This window comes from Lissotriton helveticus, chromosome 6 (genome assembly GCF_964261635.1).
Source record: "Lissotriton helveticus chromosome 6, aLisHel1.1, whole genome shotgun sequence".
NCBI classification, from domain to species: Eukaryota; Metazoa; Chordata; class Amphibia; order Caudata; family Salamandridae; genus Lissotriton; species Lissotriton helveticus.
In genome coordinates this window covers 1,268,502,185-1,268,527,919 of record NC_136067.1, presented here as the reverse complement: position 1 = coordinate 1,268,527,919, position 25,735 = coordinate 1,268,502,185, and the positions used below count along the sequence as shown (strand labels likewise).

The 25,735-nt window shown below is 49.7% G+C and overlaps 1 protein-coding gene across 1 annotated transcript in view; it reads right to left on the bottom strand.

Moving 5' to 3' along the window:
- FUCA2 (alpha-L-fucosidase 2) overlaps window positions 1-25,735 on the bottom strand; it is a 356,935-nt gene that overhangs the window by 103,163 nt on the left and 228,037 nt on the right. The window contains exon 5 of the mRNA XM_078648998.1: window positions 1,928-2,118. Within this exon, the coding sequence (XP_078505124.1) occupies window positions 1,928-2,118 (191 nt within the window). The remainder of the gene's footprint in view (window positions 1-1,927; window positions 2,119-25,735) is intronic.

The following is a 25,735-nucleotide window of genomic DNA, read 5'->3' as shown; positions in this document are numbered from 1 at the left end:
GATACGGTGTGTCATAATCTACTGTTGAAACGTTTGAGAGATCTGGGCATCGGGGGGACCGCGTTAGGCTGGCTAACTTCATTCCTGCAGGGAAGATCGCAGAGGGTCCAGCTGTCAGACTCTGTATCTACTGCAGCAGCCATAACTTGTGGAGTTCCGCAGGGTTCAGCTCTCTCACCGCTCCTTTTTAATATATATCTTCAGCCACTGATTTTCGCTCTTAACCACATGGACTGTCAGATTTACAACTACGCCGACGACACTCAGATTATCATACAAATTGAGGATAAATCTGAAGCCCAGGCTAGGTTGCATAACATCTTAAAGTTCACAAGCAACTGGATGTCCACCAACTCCTTAAAAATCAACCCAGAGAAGACCGAAGTGTTGCCCATCACCAGCTCGGGTAACCTGTGGAACGATCGCTTCTGGCCAAAGGAGTTGGGCAGGACCCCGGTACCAGCTGCGGTGGTGAAAAGCCTGGGCATCCACATTGATGGTAATCTTTCCATGAAAAATCAGGTGTCGTCGGTGGTGGGTACGTGTTGGCCTCCTTAGGCAGTTGCGCAAAATCTCGCAGATGTTGTCCTTTTCTACCCTAAGAACTGTGGTGTCTGCAACAATTCTAGGCCGTCTCGACTACGGAAATTCTCTTTATGTAGGACTCCCCCAGCAACAACTTTCAAGACTGCAAATTGTGATGAATGATGCAGCGAGATTGATTTTTGGAAAGTCTAGAAGAGCACATGCCTCTCCTCTCCTATGCCAACTACATTGGCTTCCAATTAGGCAGAGGATTTTATTCAAAGGTATGTGCATTGCGCATAAGGCAGTCTATGGCAATGCTCCCAGTTATATTAAAGCTAGGCTGGTACAATATTCTCCAAAAAGAACTTTGCGCTCATCCGAGGATTCGCTTTTGATCTGCCCTCGCTATCGCATGGCTACCTGTGGTGGACGTGCCTTTTCAACTACTTTACCGGCAGCTTGGAATAAATTACCTCTCTGCCTACGGAAAGAACCGAATCTATTGCCTTTTAGGCGGAAGCTAAAAACGATCCTCTTCCGAGAAGCTTGGGGCTTGATCTAATTTGGGTACCTATTCTTTGGTACTGATCAGTTTTCACACTACAAGCGCTTAGAGACCTATTGGTGATAATTGTGCTATATAAATTGAATAAATAAAATAAAAATAAATAGGTAGTATAGACTCTGCAAGCAATAGGTGAACCTAGCTCAGGGATCTTTCCATTCAGGCAGTTCAGAAAATACAAGTCTTATACTACACAGTATCAATAAAACGCCTGATAAATACCACACATTCAATTACTCAGTTATGGATCTTTTGGCTCGTCTTAGAATCAATCTGTATTTCACATCATTCAGTAAAATGACATACTGAGCCAATAATTGCTACATTATCAGTCAGCAAAAATGCATTAAGGGATTAAAGTGCACTCAATCACTGAAGACTTTAAAAAGTCACTTGAAGGCTAAAGATAAGGGAGGGGAACATGAAAGGGTGATTCTATGTTTCAGTAGTGCAGATCATATTGCGACAGTATAAAATGCAATAATCGTGTACTCTAGGTTGGTATATGATCATAAATGTAATATCCACACTGGTGAGGCTTAAAAGGGTAAGTTTAGTAATGCAGAATAATATATGTGTATGACTGATTAATGCAGTGTGGAGTCATTGTCAGGCATTTTTGTTTTTACTTTTAAGCATTTTTGCACCCACTATGCAGTTGAAAGTCTTTAGGCACCCAGTGCATCACAATGGAGGCAGGTAGATGCATGGCATACAACGCATAGCAATTTAGAAAATTCAGAAGTCATGGTTTGAGGTACAAACCAGGTACTAAAAAAAACATATGCTCGTGGCAAGAGATAAGGGGACTTTCTTTTAGTGCAACTTCCTTACCATAATCCTTCGGTTGTACTGTCATTTTGTGCTCGCCATGGTTTGCTTGCATAAATGGCCTCCCCATTAACTCCAAGCCAGTCGCCCATCTGCCTTAGCCGCTCTTCAAAAATGGGAATGATGTGCCCTTCATGGGTAGGTCCAATATTCATCAAAAGGTTTCCACCACATGATACTGTCTCCACCAGTGTCTGAAACAATTAGAATGCATAATTAACGGTTTTCATATGACAATTTCTTTCATTTAAAAACCATCAACATTTATTTACACTAACAACCTTACCAGATGTATTTATTGCTTTGAAGAACAAAGTACTTTGCTGTCCCTCCTCCATCTAACATAAATATCGCCAGTGTTGGTATACTCCAGGTAACATATAGAAGAGTACGTTCAGGAAAAACTATCTTGATAATGATTTTGTTACTCTTAGTTGTATCTCCCTTTCTTTTACAGCCAGTTGGGAAATGCCTATAATCCAATTTGGATCAGAAAACCCTTCTCAAAGAGATGCTATCACTTTAATATTTTGCCTGGTGGCCCACTGCATGCATCCTCCTACTTATGCGCAGCCCCCACCCATTCCTGCACATCATCAACCATCACTGGTCGGCCCCACTTTTTTCCTTCCATGTCATAGAGTGGAATGACTAGGTGGTCACTCTGAAGGTCAAATGTATAACTTTCTTGTTCTGGCACTCCATCCTAACTGGTTAGAACCCTGATTTAAGAGCCACAGAATGTTGAGAGTGGAAGCAATGTGTGGTATACTGTGCTTTAAGCTAACAGGTTGCAGAGAACTTCATAGACAAAAGCTGCATCTGTTTGGGACAATGCATCCAAAACGTAGTGCCTTCAGAACGGAAGCCACGAGGAGTAGTTCCAGCAGCTGCCTGATGTCTTTCAATAATGACTTTTAAAAGGTAGCTGGTACTGCCATAGCTCTAGTGGAATGAGCATGAAGTCTTGAGAAGAATGGACCCCATTCGTGTCATAGGCTTTGATCTACATGGATCTATTCACCTGACAATAATAGAACAGATTTTGCGCTCTACTGGCCATGGGTGGGACCACCAAAAGTAAAACCGGGATGATTCGATTACCTTAAAGCAGTAATAGGTTTAAAGTAAAAGCTAAGAATCCTGGAAACATCTAGGTTGTAAAGAGTTTACTCAGCCAAGGAAACATAAGTTCATGGTTGAAAAAACCCCACAAAATCTATTTATTGGTTAAGAGGGAATGTAGGAAAGTGCCTCTTTTGACATGGTTAGCCCCCCCCCCTTTGGCTGGATGTCTGATGTAATTAAAAACAGTAAGTGCACCAAGTCCATGCTAACCAGGTTCCCAGTGTCAGATCTTCTTTCCCTAAAACGGTACCCCGATAGGCACAACTTCTGTTTCCTCTGTAAGCCCCAGTAAATGGCACCCCTGGTACCCAAGGCATGGGGAAAGAAAGAGGTCCCCCAAGTACCCCTCACCTGAATCAGGTGGTGCTGCTATCGCAGGACACGTGTGTAGGTGCAGGACAAACAGAAATGTCGACATGGCACACATCCCTGTTGCCGTGACACCCCTACTGCAGGACTTTAGCCCTGAGACAGGGTGCATTATATCCTTTGTGAGGTCCTATCAGGAAGAGCAGATGGGTCCCTACAACATCCAGTCCATTCTGGGTATGGTAAGTGAACAGGGACGCCTTAAAGAGTACATGGGCTGGATACTCGTCAATACGAGTTTCTTAGCTCCATGATGGCTTCAATGCTTTATAAGATGTTTGGTATCAAACATCTTGTCTTAATAAATCCTTGCTGATGCCAGTATTGGATTTATTAATAAATTCACACAGGAGACCCTGCTAAAGGGTACCCTAAAACCTACTAAACACTGGTGTTGACCCTGTCTAGTTACAGCCAGCCTGTCATCACCAGACATTCTGGATACCTAGGTAGAGAGCCAGAGCTCTCTGGATCTGAAGACAATGCCTACTATGCTCGGAGGTGTTCACACTTCCCCCTTGCAGGTTCTGCCTCGGCAGAAGCAAGAACTTCAAAGGACATGCCGATTTTTAACCCTGCTGTTAGAAGCAGATGGTGACCCCCCTAGTCTAGCTCCACTTTTGGCAGGAGGACTGGTGGGAAAATTAGGTAAAGTAGGAGGTGGGTGTACCTTCACCCTGTACCACCTCTCAGGTGGGACAGACAAGGTAGACCTCACTTTTCACTATTCGCCCTCTTGAGGATGGGGATAGTAGCGCATTAGGAGTCAGGGTATGCCCACCCCCTAAGTGGGACGAGCATAAAGTAAGTGTAGGCACCCTACAGGTAGGAAGCCCATTGGCTACTTCCTGGCCTCCCCTAAAAACGCCCCTAAATTCAGTATTTAGGTGGCACCCTGAGAACCGGCCTTCAGATTTGACAGACACAAGACGACGATGGAAGAAGACCGCTGCGGTTCAAAAACTGAGATCCGACGCAGAAGAAACTGGCACAAACCCCCGCTGCTGCCAAGGACTCTACCTTTGCACCAGTTGTCTCTCCTGAAACCTGCGAAGCCTCCAAGAAACCCCGGAGCCCTCTGCAAATTGCCAAGAAGCTTCCCTTGGGCTAGAGGTTCTAGTCCCCGGCATCTGCCAGCAAAGAAACCACAGTGGTTGAGGACGAGCACACTCAGTAGTATTGACGCATCTCACCACTAAAGAATGAATGTTGCAGCAGCCAAGACTTGTTGGTTCATCAGTACGGTGAAATGGACTCCTGCACGCCTTCATCAACTCTAGGGATCCTCTTAGCATAACGATCAATGCTGGAAACAGCCCCATTCCTGAGAGCCCAGAGCCCGTACCCTCTTGCCAATGACTTCAACGGCATAAAGCAGCAACGTTGGCATGCCCTCCTCCTCTGTGACGGTCTACCCTGCATCTCACCTGTGGCCCGACTGCTGCTGGTGACCTTCGAAGCCAGCTACCACGACCTCCGGTACTCCTGACCCAGGTACGACCGGTGTGCCTGCTGTACCTGAATCCTGGGCCCCCAAAGACCTTCATCCCTCAGGTTAAGAGGACTTCTGCCCTTCCACTGGACCAGGGTCTTCCACAACTCTGCGGTAGAGTCCTCCTTCCAGCGACCGCAAGGATAACTGAGTTGGCGGTCCTCCACCATCTGAATCTACACCATCATCCAGCAACCACACTGCAGGGTTGGCGGGGTTCCGATTCCATTGACTTACAGTGACCTGCTACCAGCGATAATAACTATGTTAGAGGTCGACTGAACTCCATTGAAAGCTATACGCTCTACTGCTTCACCGCCATCCAAGAAGGTAAATATTTGACGGTATTGACCGCCAAGTGGGTAGATACTGAAAGTACTGCATACTTTGAACTGCATAACATTTCCTTCGATATTTAAAGCACCTTCCAAGTGTTTATTTGAATATTGAAAGTGTACAGAGTACATTTCCGATTTGAAGTCTTGCTTCTCAAATATATATAAAGAATCTTGTTTTTTAATACAACATTGGTCCCGGATTTATTCTCGAGTGTGTGTCTCATTTACTGCCTCTTTGAGTGCAACAAATGCTTAACACTTTCCTCAGATAAGCCTAACTGCTCGCCCACACTACCACAAATAGAGAGTTAGTATGAGCTACTTATTGCCTCTATCTTCCTCTGGAGATTTCTTGCACTTTCTACATAGTGTACTTAATTTTACTACACTTTACAGAGAGGCGGTATCTTACAGGGAATAAAATATAGGGCTGACCTATCCTTATCTTTGTGGAAAATTACATATGTATCCCTCACGGAAAGAACACAAACCCACAATCCTCTATGTAGGTGTGACTACAACTAAAGGTGTAGTATGTACTACAAGAAAATCAATCTCACAAGATGATAAGGGCTCAAATTAATTTTGGGGTAAGAAGGCAAAAATCAAGTTAATTGAGAAGTAGGATTACCGATTAGTAGGTCTAAATGCAGGCACCACCAAAGAGAGTTACATGATCATATCAACACACGATCTCAAGCCATAGAAATGTAAAACTATGCTCCTGGAATATAAACGGCCTCAGCTCCAAGGTGGATGACAAGAGTTTGACATCTTATTATTGCAGGAAAATTGGACCGTGCTTCAAACGCCAATCACAGGCTTTAAGCCGCACCACCTACAAGCGACCAAAACCAGAAAACAAGGCAGAGCCTCCGGTGGTTTATCAACTTTCATTGCATCCGACCTAAGGTGCCAACAAGATTCAATTACCTTGGTCAGACATGGGTTCAATGCTTCAAACTCTCAGTCCAGCAAGACCCAAACCATCCAAATAAATCTGATAATGTCACCTATTTATTTTGCAATGTGTACATCCATCCTTCCATGCGGCAAAAAGCAGGGAAAATCGGGTCTCATCTCTCTAATTAAATGACTGCAGTTCACTTATTTGCATGCCGCCATTGTCTTGTCAGGTGATCTCAACATGTCACTACTTCAAACGGATATGATTCATCATGCCCAATCCACGCTTCCAGCAGAAAACAGCATTCCCCCAGTAATAGCAATTATTGCAGAACTGATCGCTAAGGCAGAACTAGCATTGAAGCACTAATGAGTATAGGCTTGTTTACCCTTAATGGCCGTTTGCCCCAAGACCAACCCGCAACCACTACTAGATTTTCAAACCATTCCAGCTGCATTATAGATTACACTCTCGTGGATATCGAGCTGTTCCAGATGATCGGAAGTTATCAAATAAAACCAAGACTAGAGAGTGACCATTTTCCTCAACTCGTTGAGATTACCATCCATCCGTTAAGAGCCCCACGAAGCAACGATTTAAGGGTTCTCCCAAGTGCATAGAAATCTGAAAAAGCTCACTTGGAATGCCACAGATGTATCCACAATAATGGAGTTCATCATCAGGCATACTATAGGCACACCTGACAACCAATCACAGCCTCCATGGCAAAAATGGGAATTCACAATAATACACCTTATTGATAATTTTTCAGCTCACCGCTTTCACCTTCAGAATAATCTCAGGAAAGATGCCCCTGGTTCACCAAATCGCTACTAGGAAAAAAAAAGGAAACTAAACAGGGAGATTATAAAATGTCGGAAACAAGACCCAATACTTTGTTCAGACTTGCAACAACAAATTAAAACATTAGGGGCCTCTATAAACATTTGTATAAAGTTGCTGCACACAATCAAAACAAACAACAACAAACAATTTTGGGCAGAAATTAACATCGTAGCCAACGGCAGTTTCCGTCATCATAATGCAAAAATCTCGGAGGCAGACTGAACAATGCACCTTGAATCTTCTAACTCACAAGCACCAACCGTCAAAGAATTCCAAGGTGGTAAAACTCAGATAAACACTTATCATGAGACTCAACCTGAGGAACAATGGCTAAATGAATCACAAGTCCGAAACACCTTAATAAAACTGAGAGCAGACTGGGCTACCGGCCCAAACGAGCTCCCTAACGCCCTATTTAAACTCGATCAACCATTATGGGCCAAGTACCTTACCCCTTTGTTTAACCACGCCTTCATAACTAACAACATACCTGAATCATGGAGAGGTAGAATCCTTCACCCAGTCTTCAAAGAAGGTAGTAGATCAGATCCCGCAAACTACCATCTGATTGCTCTCATTGACGCCGAAGCCAAACTGTATGCCTCTAATCTCCTCTCGGGCCTCGAGTCATGGGCGATGGAAAAGAACATCATTCTAATTACACAAACTGGCTTCAGACCGTGTACCAGCACAATGAGTAACCTTTGGGCCTCACCCTTCTTGTCGAAAAAGCATTCCATAAAGCTACCAAACTGTACACCTGCTTCCTCCATTTGAAAGCGCTTTCGATTTGGTCCCCAGAGAGTTTCTTTGGTCAAAGATGGTCAAATGGGCATTCGCCCAAGCTACTCGAGGCCATAGTCAATATTTATTTGGAGTCATGGGTCCGCGTCAAACTAGGCAAAGGCAACAGAACCACGGGGAAGATCCCTACCTACATAGGTCTAAAACAAGGGTGTGTTCTTGCCCGAGCCTATTTAATATCTACATTGCGGACCTAGATGATCGGCTGTAAGAACCTCAAAGCCGCCTGCCCAAGCTAGCAAATCGTCCAGAGAGATGCTTACACAATGTGGACGACATAGTCCTATGCAGCCAGAAATCAATCGGTCTCCAGCGCTTGATACACAAATTACACAAATACAAGGAGAAGCTTGGTTTGAAATTAAACTATATTAAAACAATAGTAATCTGTTTTTCTGCAAGTGGACACACCCACAACGTGAAATTCAAGTGGATGGCAGCAGGGAAAAATTAGACCAGTTCAGAACCTACAAATATCTAGGGGTGGTTCTGGATCCTAGATTAAAATACAAAGAACATCTAGCACATAGGCGGGCCCAGGCCAACAAACTTCGATTTGCACTTAACACACTACGAACAAAGTTAGGGTGCCTGTCCCATGTACACCTCTTACAAGTAATTGCAGCCAAGTTTCTACCAATGCTTACCTACGGTTCAGAACTTTTAAAGAGAATAGACGTGACTACTTTGAATAAACAAAAATCTGCCCTGTCTAAATGCATCTTCCGCTTCACAAGATTCATCTCTCAGGCAAAGGTGCGACTGGAATTTGACCTATTTTATCAATCTTCGACTGGGAAGGCCGCACTCATCAAACTGTGCTGGAGATTGATAGCCACTCAACAGGCGCTAACCTCCCTCAGACTGAATGAAGCGGGAAACATCATTTACTACGAAGGCATCCCCACGCATAACGTTTACCACGGTACACTTACCACGCAAACGTTTTTTCAACGTGGGTGCCTTCCACGACCGTCTATACCACGAAAGTACGTTCAGCGTGGGTTGGGGGGAGACGTGGTATTCCGTCCAGTCGTGCTGGGGGGGCTGGGGGAGGGTTGGGAGGGGGGCTGGGGGGGCTGGGGGGGTCTCCCCCCAAAAAAATAACAACAATTAAGGAGCGAGTTAGATTTAAAAAAAAAAAACGCTCTGTGGTATTAATGAAGTAAAAGGAAAGAGCCTTTTAAAAAGACGTGCAGTGTACGTCAAAAAAGAAGTCCTTTATTTATTTTGGAAGACGTGTTTTGACGCTTGTTTCCATGGTAGATGGAAGTAAGGGCTGCTGGAGAAAGACGTGCAGGTAAGACGTGGTACAATCCTTCGTTGTAAATTCCAGCGTGGTAAAGCCACTTGCGATGTAAAATTCGCGTGGTTATGCCATGCGTGGAACTTGAAATCGTTGAAAAATCATATATTCAATGAAGCATGGGACCTTAACATCAGTTTTGCTGCCTTTGAAAAAACCGCCAACAAAGCATTTAAAACACAATCCTAGTTACTCAATAAAGCCGAATTGGCAAGGAAAACCAACGGATGGATGGTATTACAATCATACGAGAGTTGATGCCCACAACCCTACATCATAAGCCATATATCTCCATGAATACAGCATTCTCTTCTCCTTATTCATCAGGGAGCTTTTTCAACAAAAGACCAGGTCCCATCTTGGAAACAAACATGGTCAATCCTCCTTTTCAGGCTATAAGGCACTTCCGAAGAAACTAGATTACAGCTCTTGTGCACCTGCCCTGCAGTCGGCCCGCTTAGACAGCAATTACTATTACCAGCACACCGGTCTCTCCAGATAGGATCCTGCCGCCCAGCCGTGAGGAAACTCTTGAACAGCCAAAAGAACAACTGATTGACAGAATGCAGAACAATGTCATACATTCACCCCAGTACAGAGATCTGGGCTTAAATCCATAGTTTCTTTGCTCACCATGCCATTCCAGTTTGGACCCAGCCATATGCAAATCAGTCTTGACCCTGCACCCAATGGTAACAGTCCAGCCCGAACTGCCAGGTCCTCCCTGGACTGGAAACAATCATCCTAGGACTGGTTTCGGGCTTTCACACAGATCTCTTGACTGGGGTGAATGTATTATTTATTCAGCATTCTGTCCATCATTTGTTTCCGTAGCACTTTTCTCCCTAAGTGGGATGGGTATGCCCAGATGTGGGTCCCTTGCTCACTGTACCACTGGATTCAAGCTAGCCTGGCTGATGAAGGGTAATACCTAGAAACCGGTCCCAGGATGCTTGTTTACGGTCCAGGGAGGACCTGGCTTGACAGTTCAGTCTGGACTGGTCCATGAGGCACAGGGTCAAGACTGATTTGCATATGGATGGGTCTAAATAGGGGTGGCATGGTGAGCAAAAGAACGATGCATTTAACCCAGATTTCTTGACTGGGGGTGAATGTATGATTTATTCAGCATTCCGTCCATCATTTGTTTGTGTAGCACTCTTGAGCAGCCAGTCACTGCCGCTTGCTTGTAGGGCAACAGAGTTTCTCCAGCTAGTAAATAAACAGCTGCAAACCCAGCGGGTGAAGAGCGAGAAGTCTGACAGTGCCAGTAAGGCCCACAGAAAGGAATCTAAAATTAAAACCATATTCAACTGAGCCTCAATGGTACACCAATAACAACTGGAAACTTTCAAACCCCTCAATTCGGTCAAAAGTGCACAAGGTCGAACCCGACATGAGGTCATACATAAAGTAGAGCTGATGGGGTGACTAACCAAGCTATATGTAAATGCACAGCTCTTGAAAGGTCTAGACAAGGGCACTGTGACAAATCAAACTTTAAATGACTCCCCTGATGTGAACCATACTCAACTGTGTGGGACAGTTGTGAGAAAGTGGCTCTATATATACTGGACCAGAATGAGGTACAGTGTGTATAGAGTCCACAAACCCCAGAGGTATAACAGAGGTTAAAGTCAGGACTGACCTTACTCTCAAAAGTGGTAGCTTGGTCGAGTAGTAAGGCAGTACCAGAGGACAGTGTAAAGCATTTGTTGTACACACTCAGTCAGCAAAGGATTTCACACACTCAAAAGACTGAACTCCAGGCCAATTGTTGTTATATCAAAAGATATAGTGGTTTTATTTTTAGAACCAACAGGCATAAAAATATACTTTTCCCAATATGAGTACTCCCATGCAATTACTTTGCCAGGAAGCAATAAAGTGTGTGAACACAATAGATACAGGGGTTGCAGAAGGCAACACAATTCTAGACACACTTTAGCATTGAGCTCAATGGGTATTCAACATATAAGTACAGTTGATTACTATACAAATTACTTTAGTAGTTCCAGGACTAGATCCTAGATTCATTAAAAACGTTTTAGTTACTGTAGTGAATTTTCATGAATTAAAAGCTGTTTTAAAAGTTCACACTTAGAAACTTTTCAATGTAAATCTGACAATGTTATCCAATGGGAGAAAATTCAGGTTGCAGGTAAAGTACAATCTCGTTACTTTTGTAATCCAGTACCGGGCTTCAGTATTTCAAATGATTTTTAAAGAAGATTTCATGTTTTAAAAGTAGACACTTAGAACACATTTCATAGAAAAGCAGACAATGGATTGCTATGGAGAAAATACAGATTACTAGTAAACGAGGCAAGGATTACTTTGGCGGTTCAGTACTGGGCTACAAGGTACAGTACTGGCTTCTCCCCTGATCACAGGTGAGTACTTCAGAATTCGGGTGATTTTATATGAATATTTTTAGTTTCCAAAACTTCACACTTAAAAGATTTTTCGAGTCAAACCAGTCAATGTTATCCAATGGCAGGTAAGTGAGTTATTGTTTTCCAGGTGAGTACTTGGCTGGTGAAGTTAGGGTTCTGGGCATAGACTCAGAGGTCCCCCAGGATCAGGTAAGCACAGTTGGTTCACCCCCAGCGGCACAGGGGCGGCCAGGTGCAGAGGTAGTTAGGCCCAATGTTATCCAACGAGGGAAAGGGGGCCTCCGGTTGGTGGCTGCTGGCTAGCAGGCCACGCGGCTGTGGGAGCTGGGCTCCTGGTCACTTGCTCAGGGCAAATGGGGAAGTAGGATAGGGTACAGGTTGTACTGCCAGGGGCACTCAGGTGGCTGGGTGCAGGGTGCTTTTGAGCCGTCGAGCGCTCAATGTTATTCAATGAGGAACTTGAAAAGGGAACAAAGGCTGCAGGGTCGGGGACGAAGGATCTTCTTGAGCGACCAACACTTCGAGGGGTAAGTTGGGATCTTGGAGGATAGGTAGGCACCCAGGAGTTGGGCACAGGGGGCCGTGGGGCGCCGGGTGCAGGGGTGTCTTTTGAGGTTGGGAAATCTTACCCCCTGCTGGTCGCGATCGGAGGGGTCCTCTGTCCTGAGGCTGCAGGCGTCGTCGGGGTCGTCGAGGAGGGTCTTTGGGCACTGTACTTCGGGTCCCAGTCACCGGGGGGACGTCCTCGTGGTCCTGGATTACTCGGGCACGGGCCGGGCTCGGCGTGTGCAGAGTCGGCTGGTCCGGAGCTTCTTGGCTGGCACCAGGGGTGTTGTTGCAGCAGAGCCTCTGCTGATGGGAGTCCCAGGCTTTAAGAGGGTCAAGGCAGGCAGGTCCTCTGGGTGTCCCACGGTTGCTGTCCGCAGGAGTCGCCGGGATTAGGCAGGAGCAAGTTCCAGGATCGACAGGCCGGTAGGGCTGGGGTCAAGTCAGTTGTTGTTGTCCTGTTAGCAGCTGCACGGCGGGTCTTCTTCTTCTTGATCTTCTTTCTTCTTTTCTTATCGGGATCTAAGGAAGGAAGGTTCAGGCAGCCCCTAAATACTGAATTTAGGGGCGTTACAGGTAGGGCAAGGACAGGGACCAATAGGTCCCTGTCCTCGGGTGGGTACACCCACTGGCCTGCTCCTCTCCTGTGGGAGGGGGGCAGTAGCCTAGCTGTGATTGGGCAGGGCTCCCCATCTACAAGATGGCCGGAGCCTGGGGTTGTGCTTTACCTCGTCAACCCCACCTGAGGGGTGGGGTTGGCACAGGCTGGCACCCCCCCTTCCTGACGTAGTTTTTCCCACCAGTCTTCCCGCCAGAGTGGGGGTCAGGACTGGTGGGGGCCATTTGCTGGGTACAGAAAATGGTCTGGAGAAGCTCACAGAGGCGGCATGCCTTTGAAGCTTCCCCCTGCCCATCCTGGGGAGGAGACCTAGCACCTCACCCAGGATGTGCATTGTTGCAGGCCCAGGAGAGCGGGGGGCTTTCCACCCAGGTGTCCAGCAACATGTCTGCTGTGTGGCAGCCTCTGCAGCCACTCAGCCCAGACTTGGATTGTAGGTTAGGGTTTCAGGGGGCATCTCTAAGATGCCCTCTGGTGCATTGTACATTAAATACCACCCTGGCATCAGTGCGGGTTTAATGTGCTGAGAAGTTTGGTACAAAACTTGTCAGTCTTCAGTGTAGCCATTATGGTGCTGTGGAGTTCGTAATGACAACCTCCTAGAACCATATACTCTTAAAGGCTTCACTGCACTTACAGTGCCCAGGAATGGTCCTGGGTACTGTAGGGGCACAGGGCTCCTGCACCTGTTCCCACTCATCTGGCATAGGACACCCAGCTAGAGGGGTGACTGAAGTATGCTGGGGCAGTGGGTTCTGTGGGCTTGGCACACAGGGATGTGTGCCATGTCGACTCTTTGTTTAGTTCTGTACTTAGGCACTCAGCCTGCAAAGGCAGTGTGTGGGTGCCAGGGTACATGGCCCCTGAGGGTGGCACAATAGGTGCTGCAGCCCTCAGGGGTCTTCTCTGCTCACCATGCCCTGGGTACCTAGGGTACCATTTACTAGGGGCTGACAGGTGGTCAGAGATGCCAATTGGGTTTTTAGTTTCAACACAGTTTTAGGGAAGGAACACAGGCCCTGGGACCTGGTTGGCAGAAACCCAGGGCACACTCAGTCAAAGTACATCAGCAGTTCAGAAAAAAGTGGGGGCATACCAATGCAAGAAAGATGGCACTGTCTCAAACTTCCCCCGCCCCCCAAACGAAAGGTGATGAGACTAACCTTGCCCTAGGGAGTCTTTATTGTCTAAGTGGAAGAACCTGGACTGCATTGGCATGGGCAGTCCCTGGTCGGTGTTCCACTTCAAAGTCCATACCCTGTAGGGGAATGGACCATCTCAACAGTTTTGGATTTTCCCCTTTCATCTGCATTAGCCATCTGAGAGGTCTGTGGTCAGTTTGAACCATGAAGTGAGTTCCAAACAAGTAGAGCCTCAACTTCTTCAGGGACCAAACCACAGCAAAGGCCTCCCTCTCAATGGCACTCCAACGCTGCTCTCTGGGGTGTAGCCTCCTGCTTATAAAAGCAACAGTTTGGTCTTGGCCTTTCTCATTGATCTGGGAGAGGACTGCTCATATCCCCAGCTCTGAGGCATCAGTCTGCACTATGAACTGCTTGGAGTAGTCTGGTGCTTTTAGAATGGGTGCTGAGCACATTGCTTCTTTCAGGGTGTCAAAAGCCTTTTGGCAGCTAACAGTACAGTTTACTTTCTTGGGAATTTTATTGGATTCGAGTTCTGTGGGGGGAGTCGCAATGGACCCATATCCCTTCACAAACTTCCTGTTGTACCCAGTCAAGCCAAGGAATGCCCTGACTTGGGTCTGGGTGGTTGGAGCTGCCCAGTCCATGATGCTCTGGATCTTGGGCTGTAAGGGTTGGACCTGGCCTCCACAAACAAGGTGGTCCAAGTACACCACAGTGCCCTGCCCTATCTGGCATTTGGATGCTTTGATAGTCAGTCCTGCAGATTGCAGGGCTTGTAGAACCTTCCCAAGGTGGATCAGGTGATCCTGCCAGGTGGAGCTGAAGACAGCAATATCATCAAGATAAGCTGCACTACAGGACTACAATCCTGTCAGGACTTGGTTCACCAACCTCTGGAAGGTGGCAGGGGCATTCTTTAACCCAAAAGGCATTAGAGTGAACTGATAGTGCCCAGCAGGGGTGGAGAAAGCGGTCTTTTCTTTGGCTCCTGGGACCATGCCAATCTGCCAGTACCCTGCAGTTAAGTCAAAGGTACTGAGGAATTTGGCTGCCCCTAGCTTGTCTATCAACTCATCTGCTCTTGGAATGGGGTGAGCATCTGTCTTGGTGACAGAGTTGGACCCTCTATAGTCCACACAGAACCTCATCTCTCTCTTTCCACCCTGTTGATGAGGTTTGGGGACCGGAACCACTGGGCTAGCCCAGGGGCTCTCAGAGGGTTCAATCACCCCTAGTTCCAGCATCTTGCGGACTTCAGCTCTGATGCTTTCCTTGGCTTGGTCTGATTGTCGATAGATTTTGCTTTTGACAGGGTTACTGTCACCAGTGTCCACATCATGGGTACACCAGCTGGTCAGACCAGGAGTCAAGGAAAAGAGGCTAGCAAACAGTTGCAAGACTTGCTTGCAGTCAGCCTGCTGTTGGGGAGAGAGGGTGTCTGAAAAGGCTACTCCATCCACTGACCCATCTTTTGGGCTGGAAGAAAGGAGATCAGGGAGAGGTTCACTCTCTGCTTCCTGTTCCTCATCAGTCACCATCAGCAAGGTGAGGTCAGCCCTGTCATAGTAGAGTTTAAGGCGGTTCACATGGATAACCCTTTTGGGTGTCCTGCTGGTGCCCAGGTCCACTAAGTAAGTGACCTCACTCTTTTTCTCCAGGATAGGGTAAGGGCCACTCAATCTGTCTTGGACTGCCCTTGGTGCCACTGGCTCCAAAACCCACACCTGTTGTCCAGGTTGAAATTCAACCATGGCAGCTTTTTGGTCATACCAGTGCTTCTGCAGCTCCTGGCTGGCCTCAAGATTCTTGGATGCCTTGTCCATGTACTCAGCCATTCTGGACCTTAGGCCAAGCACATAGTCCACAATGTCTTGTTTGGGTTCTTGGAGAGGCCTCTCCCAACCCTCTTTTACAAGACGCAGTGGTCCCCTTACAGGGTGGCCAAACAGAAGCTCAAAGGGTGAAAACCCCACTTCTTTCTGAGGCACTTCCCTATAAGCGAAAAAGCAGGAATGGCAATAGGACATCCCATTTCCTTTTGAGTTTTTCAGGGAGTCCCATGATCATACCTTTCAATGTCTTGTTGAACCTTTCAACAAGACCATTGGTTTGTGGGTGGTATGGGGTAGTAAACTTGTACTGTACACCACACTCCTTCCACATGTGTTTCAGGTAAAAAGATATGAAGTTGGAACCTCTGTCTGAAACCACCTCCTTCGGAAACCCTACCCTGGTGAAGACACCCAGGAGGGCCTTGGCAACTGCAGGAGCTATAGTCACCCTAAGGGGAATTGCTTCAGGGTACCTAGTAGCATGATCCACTACTACTAGAATTAATTTGTTCCCTGAGGCTGTGGGAGGTTCAAGTGGACCCACAATGTCCACACCTACCCTTTCAAAGGGTACCCCCACCACTGGCAGTGGTATCAGGTGGGCCTTTGGTTTGCAACCTGTTTTGCCACGGGCCTGACAGGTAACACAGGAGCTCACAAACTCCATCACCTTTTGGTTCATCTGGGGACAGTAGAAGTGGCTAACTAGCCTTTCCCAAGTTTTGGTCTGCCCCAGATGTCCAGCTAGGGGGTTGTCATGAGCTAAAGTTAGGAGGAACTCCCTGTACTTCTGTGGCACTACCACCCTCCTGGTAGCTCCAGGATTGGGGTTTCTTGCTTCAGCATACAGTAATCCCTCTTCCCAATAAGCTCTGTGTGTACCACGGACATCTCCCAGGGCTTCTGAAACAGCTTTCTGCCTCAGGCTTTCAAGAGTGGGGCAGTCTCGCTGCCCTTGGCACAGCTCTTCCCTAGTGGGTCCCTCTGGGCCCAGGAGTCCAACCTGGTAAGGCTCAAGCTCCATGGGCTCAGTTCCCTCTAGGGTTTCCAAGTCCTCTCCCTGAGGAGAGGGATCCTGAGAGGCTTGCTGGGTAGAAGCTGGTCCCCCAGTCTTCTTGCTTTTTCTCTGGGTTGGTTGGGCCATACTTTCAGGCTCCAACCCTACTTGCTCACCCTGCTTTTTGCTCTGTGCCCTGGTTTGCGCACACACACCAGTCTAGGGATACCCAGCATGGCTGCATGGGTTACTTGCTCAACCTCAGCCCAGGCTGAGGTTTCCAGCTCATTTCCAAGCAGACAGTCAGCTGGCAATTGTGGAGAGACCACTACCAGTTTCAGGCCAGTAACCTCCCCCCAACCTAATGTCACCATGGCCATAGGGCGGTAATGTGGTCAGCACTGGTGACTGGGTAAGTTTTCCCAATCAAGTATTGCTCTGGGGAAACCAGCATTTCCTTCACCATAGTGATGCTGGCACCTGTATCCCTCAGGGCTTCTACTCTAGTTCCATCCATTAATGGAGAGGTATTGCCAATATGTTTTACAGTTGGGTGGCCAACCAGCTCCAGTGGCAAACTCCATTTCCCCCAAGGAGACTAGACTAGCTTGAGTGTATTCCCAGATTTGCTCTGGGCACTCCTCTGATCCCATCTGTAGATTCACTGTCCCTGGAGTAGCTGTACTGGGTGCCTTAGGGGATTTATTGTAGGGGCAGTTCTTGTCTACAGTTAAATGTCCCAACTTCTCACAGTTGTTACCATAGGCCTTGTTAGGATCAAAGTTCTTCCCCTTATAGGGCTGAGGCACAAAGGGAGTAGTTTGGGACCCACCCACCTGTACAGGTCTTTGGGGCCCTTTGGAAGACTCAGACCTTTTATCTTGGGGGTTCTCACCACCTTTCCCCCGGGGAGGTTTTGTAACCGCCTTCTTTTGGTCACCTCCAGTGGCTGTCCTTGTCACCCTAGTCTTGACCCAGTGGTCTGCCTTCTTTCCCAATGCTTGGGGAGAAATTAGACCCAGGTCTACCAAATGCTGATGCAACTTTTCATTTGTGCAATTCCTCTAAATGTGTTCCTTCATAAACAAATTATAAAGTCCAGTAAAGTCATGCACATTGTGTCCAGTTAACCAACCATCCAGTGTCCTTACTGAGTAGTCTACACAATCTATCCAGGATTGGGTCTGGGTTTTCTGAGCCCCCCTGAACCTAATTCTGTACTCCTCAGTAGTGAGTCCAAATCCCTCAAGCAGAGTTTTCTTCATGAGGTCATAAGACCCTGCATCTGCCCCAGAGAGGGTAAGAAGCCTGTCTCTGCAGTTACCAGAGAACAGTTCCCACAGGAGTGTCCCCCAGAGAGGTTTCTTTAGTCTTCTGATATCACAAGCCCTCTCACAGACTGTGAACCACTTGTTGATATCATCACCTTCCTCAAATTTAGGGAAAATCCCTTTTGGGATTTTAGGATCATAAGATTGCTCTTTATCCTTATTATTGGTATTGCTGTCACCAGAGATGGGGGCTAAGCCCATCTCTTTCCTTTCTTTTTCCAGAGCCAGGAGTCTGGACTCTAGATCTAATCTCTTGGCCAACATGGCTAACAAGTTGTCCTCTTCACTGGGACTAGTCCCAATGTTTTCTCTGGGCCCTGGCCCACCTGTGTAGGTCCTAGGGTCTCAGAGTGTTATTCTTGGAGTTAAGGGTACAGGGCCCCTCGTCTCCCTAGAGATGATGGGGGGGGGTGTCTCCTCCTCCTCTAGCACCTCTTCTTCCTCTGACCGGTCATCACCCTGTTCAGAGGGGGGCCTTTAGCATACTCAGCCAAGAGCTTCTGGAGCCCTACTTTGGTTGGACGCAGGCCCACTGGTATATTTTTCAATTTGCATAAGGACCTTACTTCTCTGAAATTTAAGTGTAAGTAAGGTGTGAGGTCGAGCTCCTCCACCAGGTCCTGGGCAATATTATCCTCACTAATAGTTGGGGGTGGTTGAGACATTCTAACCTGATAGTTCTAACCCTCTACCCTGACTATAGTGACTTTTATTTTTCTAAAATCCTAATGGGACTTAAACAAGGCCCTACCAGTCTTTTAGTATTTTGGAAAAACCAATTTCAGAATTCTAAAGGAAATTTATGAGATCTGTCTTGTGAGAAGATGGTAAACAAGTAGTCCAACAAATGCAAGTTTGTATCCCACTGCTGCCACCAATGTGAGAAAGTGGCTCTGTATATACTGGACCAGAATGAGGTACAGTGTGTATAGAGTCCACAAATCCCAGAGGTGTAACAGAGGTTAAAGTCAGGACTGACCTTACTCTCAAAAGTACCAACAGTAAGGCAGTACCAGAGGACAGTGTAAAGCATTTGCTGTACACACTCAGTCAGCAAAGGATTTCACACACTCAAAAGACTGAACTCCAGGCCAATTGTTGTTATATCAAAAGATATAGTGGTTTTATTTTTAGAACCAACAGTCATAAAAATATACTTTTCTCAATATGAGTACTCTCATGTAATTACTTTGCCAGGAAGCAATAACGTTTGTGAACACAATAGATACAGGGGTTGCAGAAGGCAACACAATTCTAGACACACTTTAGCATTGAGCTCAATGGGTTTTCAACATACAAGTACAGTTGATTACTATACAGATTACTTTAGTAGTTCCAGGACTAGATCCTAGATTCAGTCCTGGGTCTAAACTGAAACCAATTTAGTAAAAACGTTTTAGTTACTGTAGTGAATTTTCATGAATTAAAAGCTATTTTAAAAGTTCACACTTAAAAACTTTTCAATGTAAATCTGACAATGTTATCCAATGGGAGAAAATTCAGGTTGCAGGTAAAGTACAATCTCGTTACTTTTGTAATCCAGTACTGGGCTCCTAAGTCCAGCACTGGGGTCTCAACTTAAAACAGGTAGGTAATTGCGTTTCAGTATTTCGTATGATTTTTAAAGAATATTTCAAGTTTTCAAAAGTAGACAGAAGAAATTTCATAGAAAAGCAGACAATGGATTCCTATGGAGAAAATACAGATTACTAGTAAACCTGGTAAGGATTACTTTGGCGGTTCAGTACTGGGCTACAAGGTACAGTACTGGCTTCTCCCCTGCCTGCCTGAGGTCTCAGCTGCTGCCTGGCCGCTCCCTTGATCGCCGAGACCTCTGCTCACCTCCCCAACGCCGCTGCCCTCCGCTTCTTCCTCGGGCTCGCCTTCTGCCCGCAGCTTGCCGCCTCTGCCCCCGCTCCTCACCGGCCCGGTCACCTCCGTGATTCCCGCCGCTGACCCGTAGCTCCGCCTCCCCTACTCTCCCATTGGCCCTCCCGCCTCCCGCCTCCCAGCCGACCCTCCCTCACGGCCCCTTCTTAAGGGGTCCCTGCCGGGTCATTCACTGTGACCCCTGTGCCCTCGCAGGCGGTCGCTCCCTCCTCGCTGCTGCTGCTCGCCTGCCTGCCTACCTGCTGCTCTGCCGCTCGCTCGCCTGCCTGAGGTCTCAGCTGCTGCCTGGCCGCTCCCTTGATCGCTGAGACCTCTGCTCACCTCCCCCACGCCGCTGCCCTCCGCTTCTTCCTCGGGCTCGCCTTCTGCCCGCAGCTTGCCGCCTCTGCCCCCGCTCCTCACCGGCCCGGTCACCTCCGTGATTCCCGCCGCTGACCCGTAGCTCCGCCTCCCCTGCTCTCCCATTGGCCCTCCCGCCTCCCGGCCGACCCTCCCTCACGGCCCCTTCTTATGACACCCCCTCAGCGACCGCGCAGCGGACGCGCGCAGCGGGAGCACCGAATGAGCGCCGAAGGTGCGCCAAAGGTAAGCCCGTCTGCGCCCGTCCGCGCCCAGTGCCAGGACCCCTGGCCCCCACTGACGGAAGCCGACCCGACGAATCTACGACGCCACCGAACTCATCGCACTCAACACTGGCAGGTCCCCGGGTTGCTACCGAGCCACACCGAGACGCACCCACGGACCCTTCAGCTGCCACTCCTGCAAGTTCACCTGCAACCGGACCCAAGCCACACCAGCACCCACCAAGCCGAACACCAGCAGCACCCACCTGAAGTGCATCCTGCTCAACACCCGCTCCGTCCACAGACACGCCGTCGAGCTCTGGAACCTGCTCGACACCACAGCCCCAGACGTCGCCTTCCTCACGGAAACCTGGATGAACGCCTCCTCAGCACCCGACATCGCCATCGCCATCGCCATCCCGGACGGCTACAAGATCATCCGGAGGGACCGCGTCAACCAGACAGGAGGAGGCATCGCCATCATCCACAGGAACACCATCCGCATCACGACCAACACCGACGACCCGCCGAACACCTGCACTTCCAGATCCACATCAACCCCAAGACAACCCTCAGAGGCACCCTCATCTACAGACCCCCGGGACCACGCACACAATTCAGCGAAGACATCGCCGACTTCATCAGCCCGCACGCACTCCTCTCCGCTGACTACATCCTCCTCGGGGACCTCAACTTCCACCTGGAGAACAACAACGACCGCAACACCACCACCCTGCTGGACAACCTCGCCAACCTCGGACTCAAGCAACTGGTAACCACCCCCACCCACTACGCCGGAAACACACTCGACCCAGTCTTCTCATCCAGCAAGGACATCGCCTTCAGCCACGCCACGGGACTCCACTGGACGGACCACAGCTGCGTCCACTTCAGCTTCAAAAGGACCACGCTCCACCATCACCAACAACAGGTCCCCCGCAGAAGCTGGAACAAGATCACAGCCTACCAGCTCGCGTCTTCCCCGAGCAAGAAGCCTCCCACCAGCACAACAAACCCCAGCCAAGCCGCCACCAACCTCACGAAATGGATCAGCGACTGCGCAGACGACCTCGCCCCTCTGAAGACCCCACCGAGCAGACCCGGCAGCAAGAAAGCCCCATGGTTTAACGACGAACTCAAGAGCTCCAAGAAGAACTGCAGAGGACTCGAGAAAACCTGGCGCAGAGACCCAACACCGGACAACATGACTGCCCTCAAGCTCGCCACCCGAAAACACCAACTGATCCACGCCACCAAGAAAACCACATTCAAGGAACGACTGGACAACAACGCACACAACAGCAAGGAACTCTTCAACATCGTGAAAGAGCTCTCCAACCCCAACGCCGGAAACAACGACAGACCTCTGCAACTCCCTCGCCTCCTACTTCCACAACAAGATCACGGACATCCATAACAGCTTCAGCACTCAACCGGCGCACGCCACGACCGAACCACCGCCCCCCACCACCACCCTCCGCGCCTGGACTCCGATCAGCACCGAAGACACCATCCGCACGATGAACTCCATCCACTCCGGATCTCCGACAGACCCCTGCCCTCACCACGTCTTCAACAAGGCCGACACTGTCATCGCACCCCACCTGCGGGACATCATCAACTCCTCCTTCGACACCGCCACCTTCCCGGAGAGCTGGAAGCACGCCGAACTCAGCGCTCTACTCAAGAAACCATCAGCCGACCCCACCGACCTCAAGAACTACCGCCCCATCTCGCTGCTCCCGTTTCCGGCCAAAGTCATCGAGAAGACTGTCAACAAGCAACTGGCCGCCTTCCTCGAGACGAACGGCTCCCTCGACCTCTCGCAGTCTGGCTTCCGGGCCAACCACAGCACCGAGACCGCCCTGATCGCAGTACAGCGCCTCAGCAACGTCGGAATCCAGGAGAAGGCCACTGGAGAAGGCACTGGAGTGGATCATCTCCTTCCTCGCCGGAAGGACACAGAGAGTCCGCCTCCCCCCGTTCAGATCGGAGGCCACCGAAGTCATCTGCGGCGTTCCTCAAGGCTCCTCGCTCAGCCCAACACTCTTCAACGTCTACATGAGCCTTCTCGCAGCCATCGCACGCCAGCACAACCTCAACATCATCTCCTACGCCGAGGACACCCAGCTGATCCTCTCCCTCACCAACGACCCCACCACCGCCAGAGCCAACCTGCACGAAGGGATGACAGACGTGGCCAAATGGATGACGAACAGCCGCCTGAAACTGAACTCAGACAAGACGGAAGTCCTCATCCTAGGATCCTCACCCTCCGCCTGGGACGACTCCTGGTGGCCCCCCGCCCTGGGCAGCACACCCAAACCAACAGACCACGCACGCAACCTGGGCTTCATCCTGGACTCCTCCCTCTCCATGACCAGACAAGTCAACGCCGTCTCCTCGTCGTGCTTCAACATCCTGCGCATGCTACGCAAGATCTTCCGATGGATCCCCTCCAAGACCAGGAAGACGGTCACCCAGGCCCTCGTCACCAGCCGTCTGGACTACGGCAACTCCCTCTACGCCGGAACCACCGCCAAACTCCAGAAGAGACTCCAGCGGATCCAGAACACATCAGCACGACTCATCCTGGACATCCCCCGCCGCGGCCACATCTCCGGACACCTGAGAGACCTGCACTGGCTCCCGGTCAACAAGAGAATCACCTTCCGGCTCCTCACCCACGCACACAAAGCCCTACACAACCAAGGCCCAGGATACCTCAACAGCCGCCTCAACTTCTACGCTCCCAAACGCCAGCTTCGATCGACCAGCCACGCCCTCGCCGCCGTCCCCCGCATCCGAAGAGCCACCACAGGAGGAAGGTCCTTTTCCTACCTGGCCGCCAAGACTTGGAACTCCCTTCCGACCCGCCTCCGCCTGACCCAAGACCACCTCGCCTTCAGGAAGCAGCTCAAGACCTGGCTGTTCGAGCAGTAGCGGACCCCCCCCCCCCCCCCCCCCCCAGCGCCTTGAGACCCTCCGGGTGAGTAGCGCGCTTTATAAATGCTTTGATTGATTGATTGATCACAGGTGAGTACTTCGGAATTCGGGTGATTTTATATGAATATTTTTAGTTTCCAAAACTTCACACGTAAAAGATTTTTCGAGTCAAACCAGTCAATGTTATCCAATGGCAGGTAAGTGAGTTATCGGTTTCCAGGTGAGTACTTGGCTGGTGAAGTTAGGGTTCTGGGCATAGACTCAGGGGTCCCCCAGGATCAGGTAAGTACAGTTGGTTCACCCCCAGCGGCACATGGGCAGCCGGGTGCAGAGGTAGTTAGGCCCAATGTTATCCAATGTGGGAAAGGGGGCCTCCGGTTGGTTGCTGCTGGCTAGCAGGCCACGCGGCTGTGGGAGCTGGGCTCCTGGTCACTTGCTCAGGGCAAATGGGGAAGTAGGATAGGGTACAGGTTGCACTGCCAGGGGCACTCGGGTGGCTGGGTGCAGGGTTCTTTTGAGCCGTCGGGCGATCAATGTTATTCAATGAGGAACTTGAAAGGGGAACAAAGGCTGCAGGCTGGGGGACGAAGGATCTTCTGGAGCGACCAACACTTCGAGGGGTAAGTTGGGATCTTGGAGGATAGGTAGGCACCCAGGAGTTGGGCACAGGGGGCTGTGGGGCGCCGGGTGCAGGGATGTCTTTTGTGGTCGGCAAATCTTACCCCCTGCTGGTCGCGGTTGGAGGGGTCCTCTGTCCTGAGGCTGCAGGTGTCATCGGGGTCGTCGAGGAGGGTCTTTGGGCACTGTACTTCGGGTCCCAGTCGCCGGGGGGACGTCCTCCTGGTCCTGGATCAATCGGGCACGGGCCGGGCTTGGCGGATGCAGAGTGTGTTGGTCCGGAGCTTCCTGGCTGGCACCAGGTGTGTTGTTGCAGCAGAGCCTCTGCTGATGGGAGTCCAAGGCTTTAAGAGGGTCAAGGCAGGCAGGTCCTCTGGGTGTCCCAAGGTTGCTGTCTGCAGGAGTCGCCAGGATTAGGCAGAAGCAGATTCCAGGATCGACTGGCCGGTAGGGCTGGGGCCAAGTCAGTTGTTGTCATCCTGTTGTTAGCAGCTGCACAGCGGGTCTTCTGCTTCTTGATCTTCTTTCTTCTTTTCTTATCTGGATCTAAGGAAGGAAGGTTCAGGGAGCCTCTAAATACTGAATTTAGGGGCGTTACAGGTAGGGCACGGTTAGGGACCAATAGGTCCCTGTCCTGGGGTGGGTACACCCCCTAGCCTGCTCCTCTCCTGTGGGAGGGGGGCAGGAGCCTAGCTGTGATTGGGCAGGGCTCCCCATCTACAAGATGGCCGGAGCCCGGGGTTGTGCTTCACATTGTCTCCCCCACCTGAGGGGTGGGGTTGGCACAGGGTGGCACACCCCCCTTCCTGTCGTAGTTTTTCCCGCCAGTCTTCCCGCCAGAGTGGGGGTCAGGACTGGTGGGGGCCAGTTGCTGGGTACAGCAGATGGTCTGGAGAAGCACACAGAGGCGGCATGCCCTTGAAGCTTCCCCCTGCCCATCCTGGGGGAGGAGACCTACCACCTCCTCCAGGATGTGCATTGTTGCAGGCCCAGGAGAGTGGGGGCTCTCCACCCAGGGGTCCAGCAACATGTTTGCTGTGTGACAGCCTCTGCAGCCACTCAGCCCAGACGTGGAATGTAGGTTAGGGTTTCAGGGGGCATCTCTAAGATGCCCTCTGGTGCATTTTACATTAAATCCCACCCTGGCATCAGTGCGGGTTTAATGTGCTGAGAAGTTTGGTACCAAACTTGTCAGTCTTCAGTGTAGCCATTATGGTGCTGTGGAGTTCGTAATGACAACCTCCCAGCACCATATACTCTTAATGGCATCACTGCACTTACAGTGCCCAGGAATGGTCCTGGGTACTGTAGGGGCACAGGGCGCCTGCACCTGTGCCCACACCTCTGGCATAGGGCACCCAGCTAGAGGGGTGACTGAAGTATGCCAGGGCAGTGGGTTCTGTGGGCATGGCACACAGGGATGTGTGCCATGTCGACTCTTTGTTTAGTTCTGTACTTAGGCACTCAGCCTGCAAAGGCAGTGTGTGGGTGCCAGGGTACAGGGCCCCTGAGGGTGGCACAATAGGTGCTGCAGCCCTCAGGGGTCTTCTCTGGTCACCATGCCCTGGGTACATAGGGTACCATTTACTAGGGCTGACAGGTGGCCAGAGATGCCAATTGGGTTTTTAGTTTCAACACAGTTTTGGGGAAGGAACACAGACCCTGGGTACCTGGTTGGCAGGAACCCAGGGCACACTCAGTCAAAGTACATCAGCAGTTCAGAAAAAAGTGGGGGCAT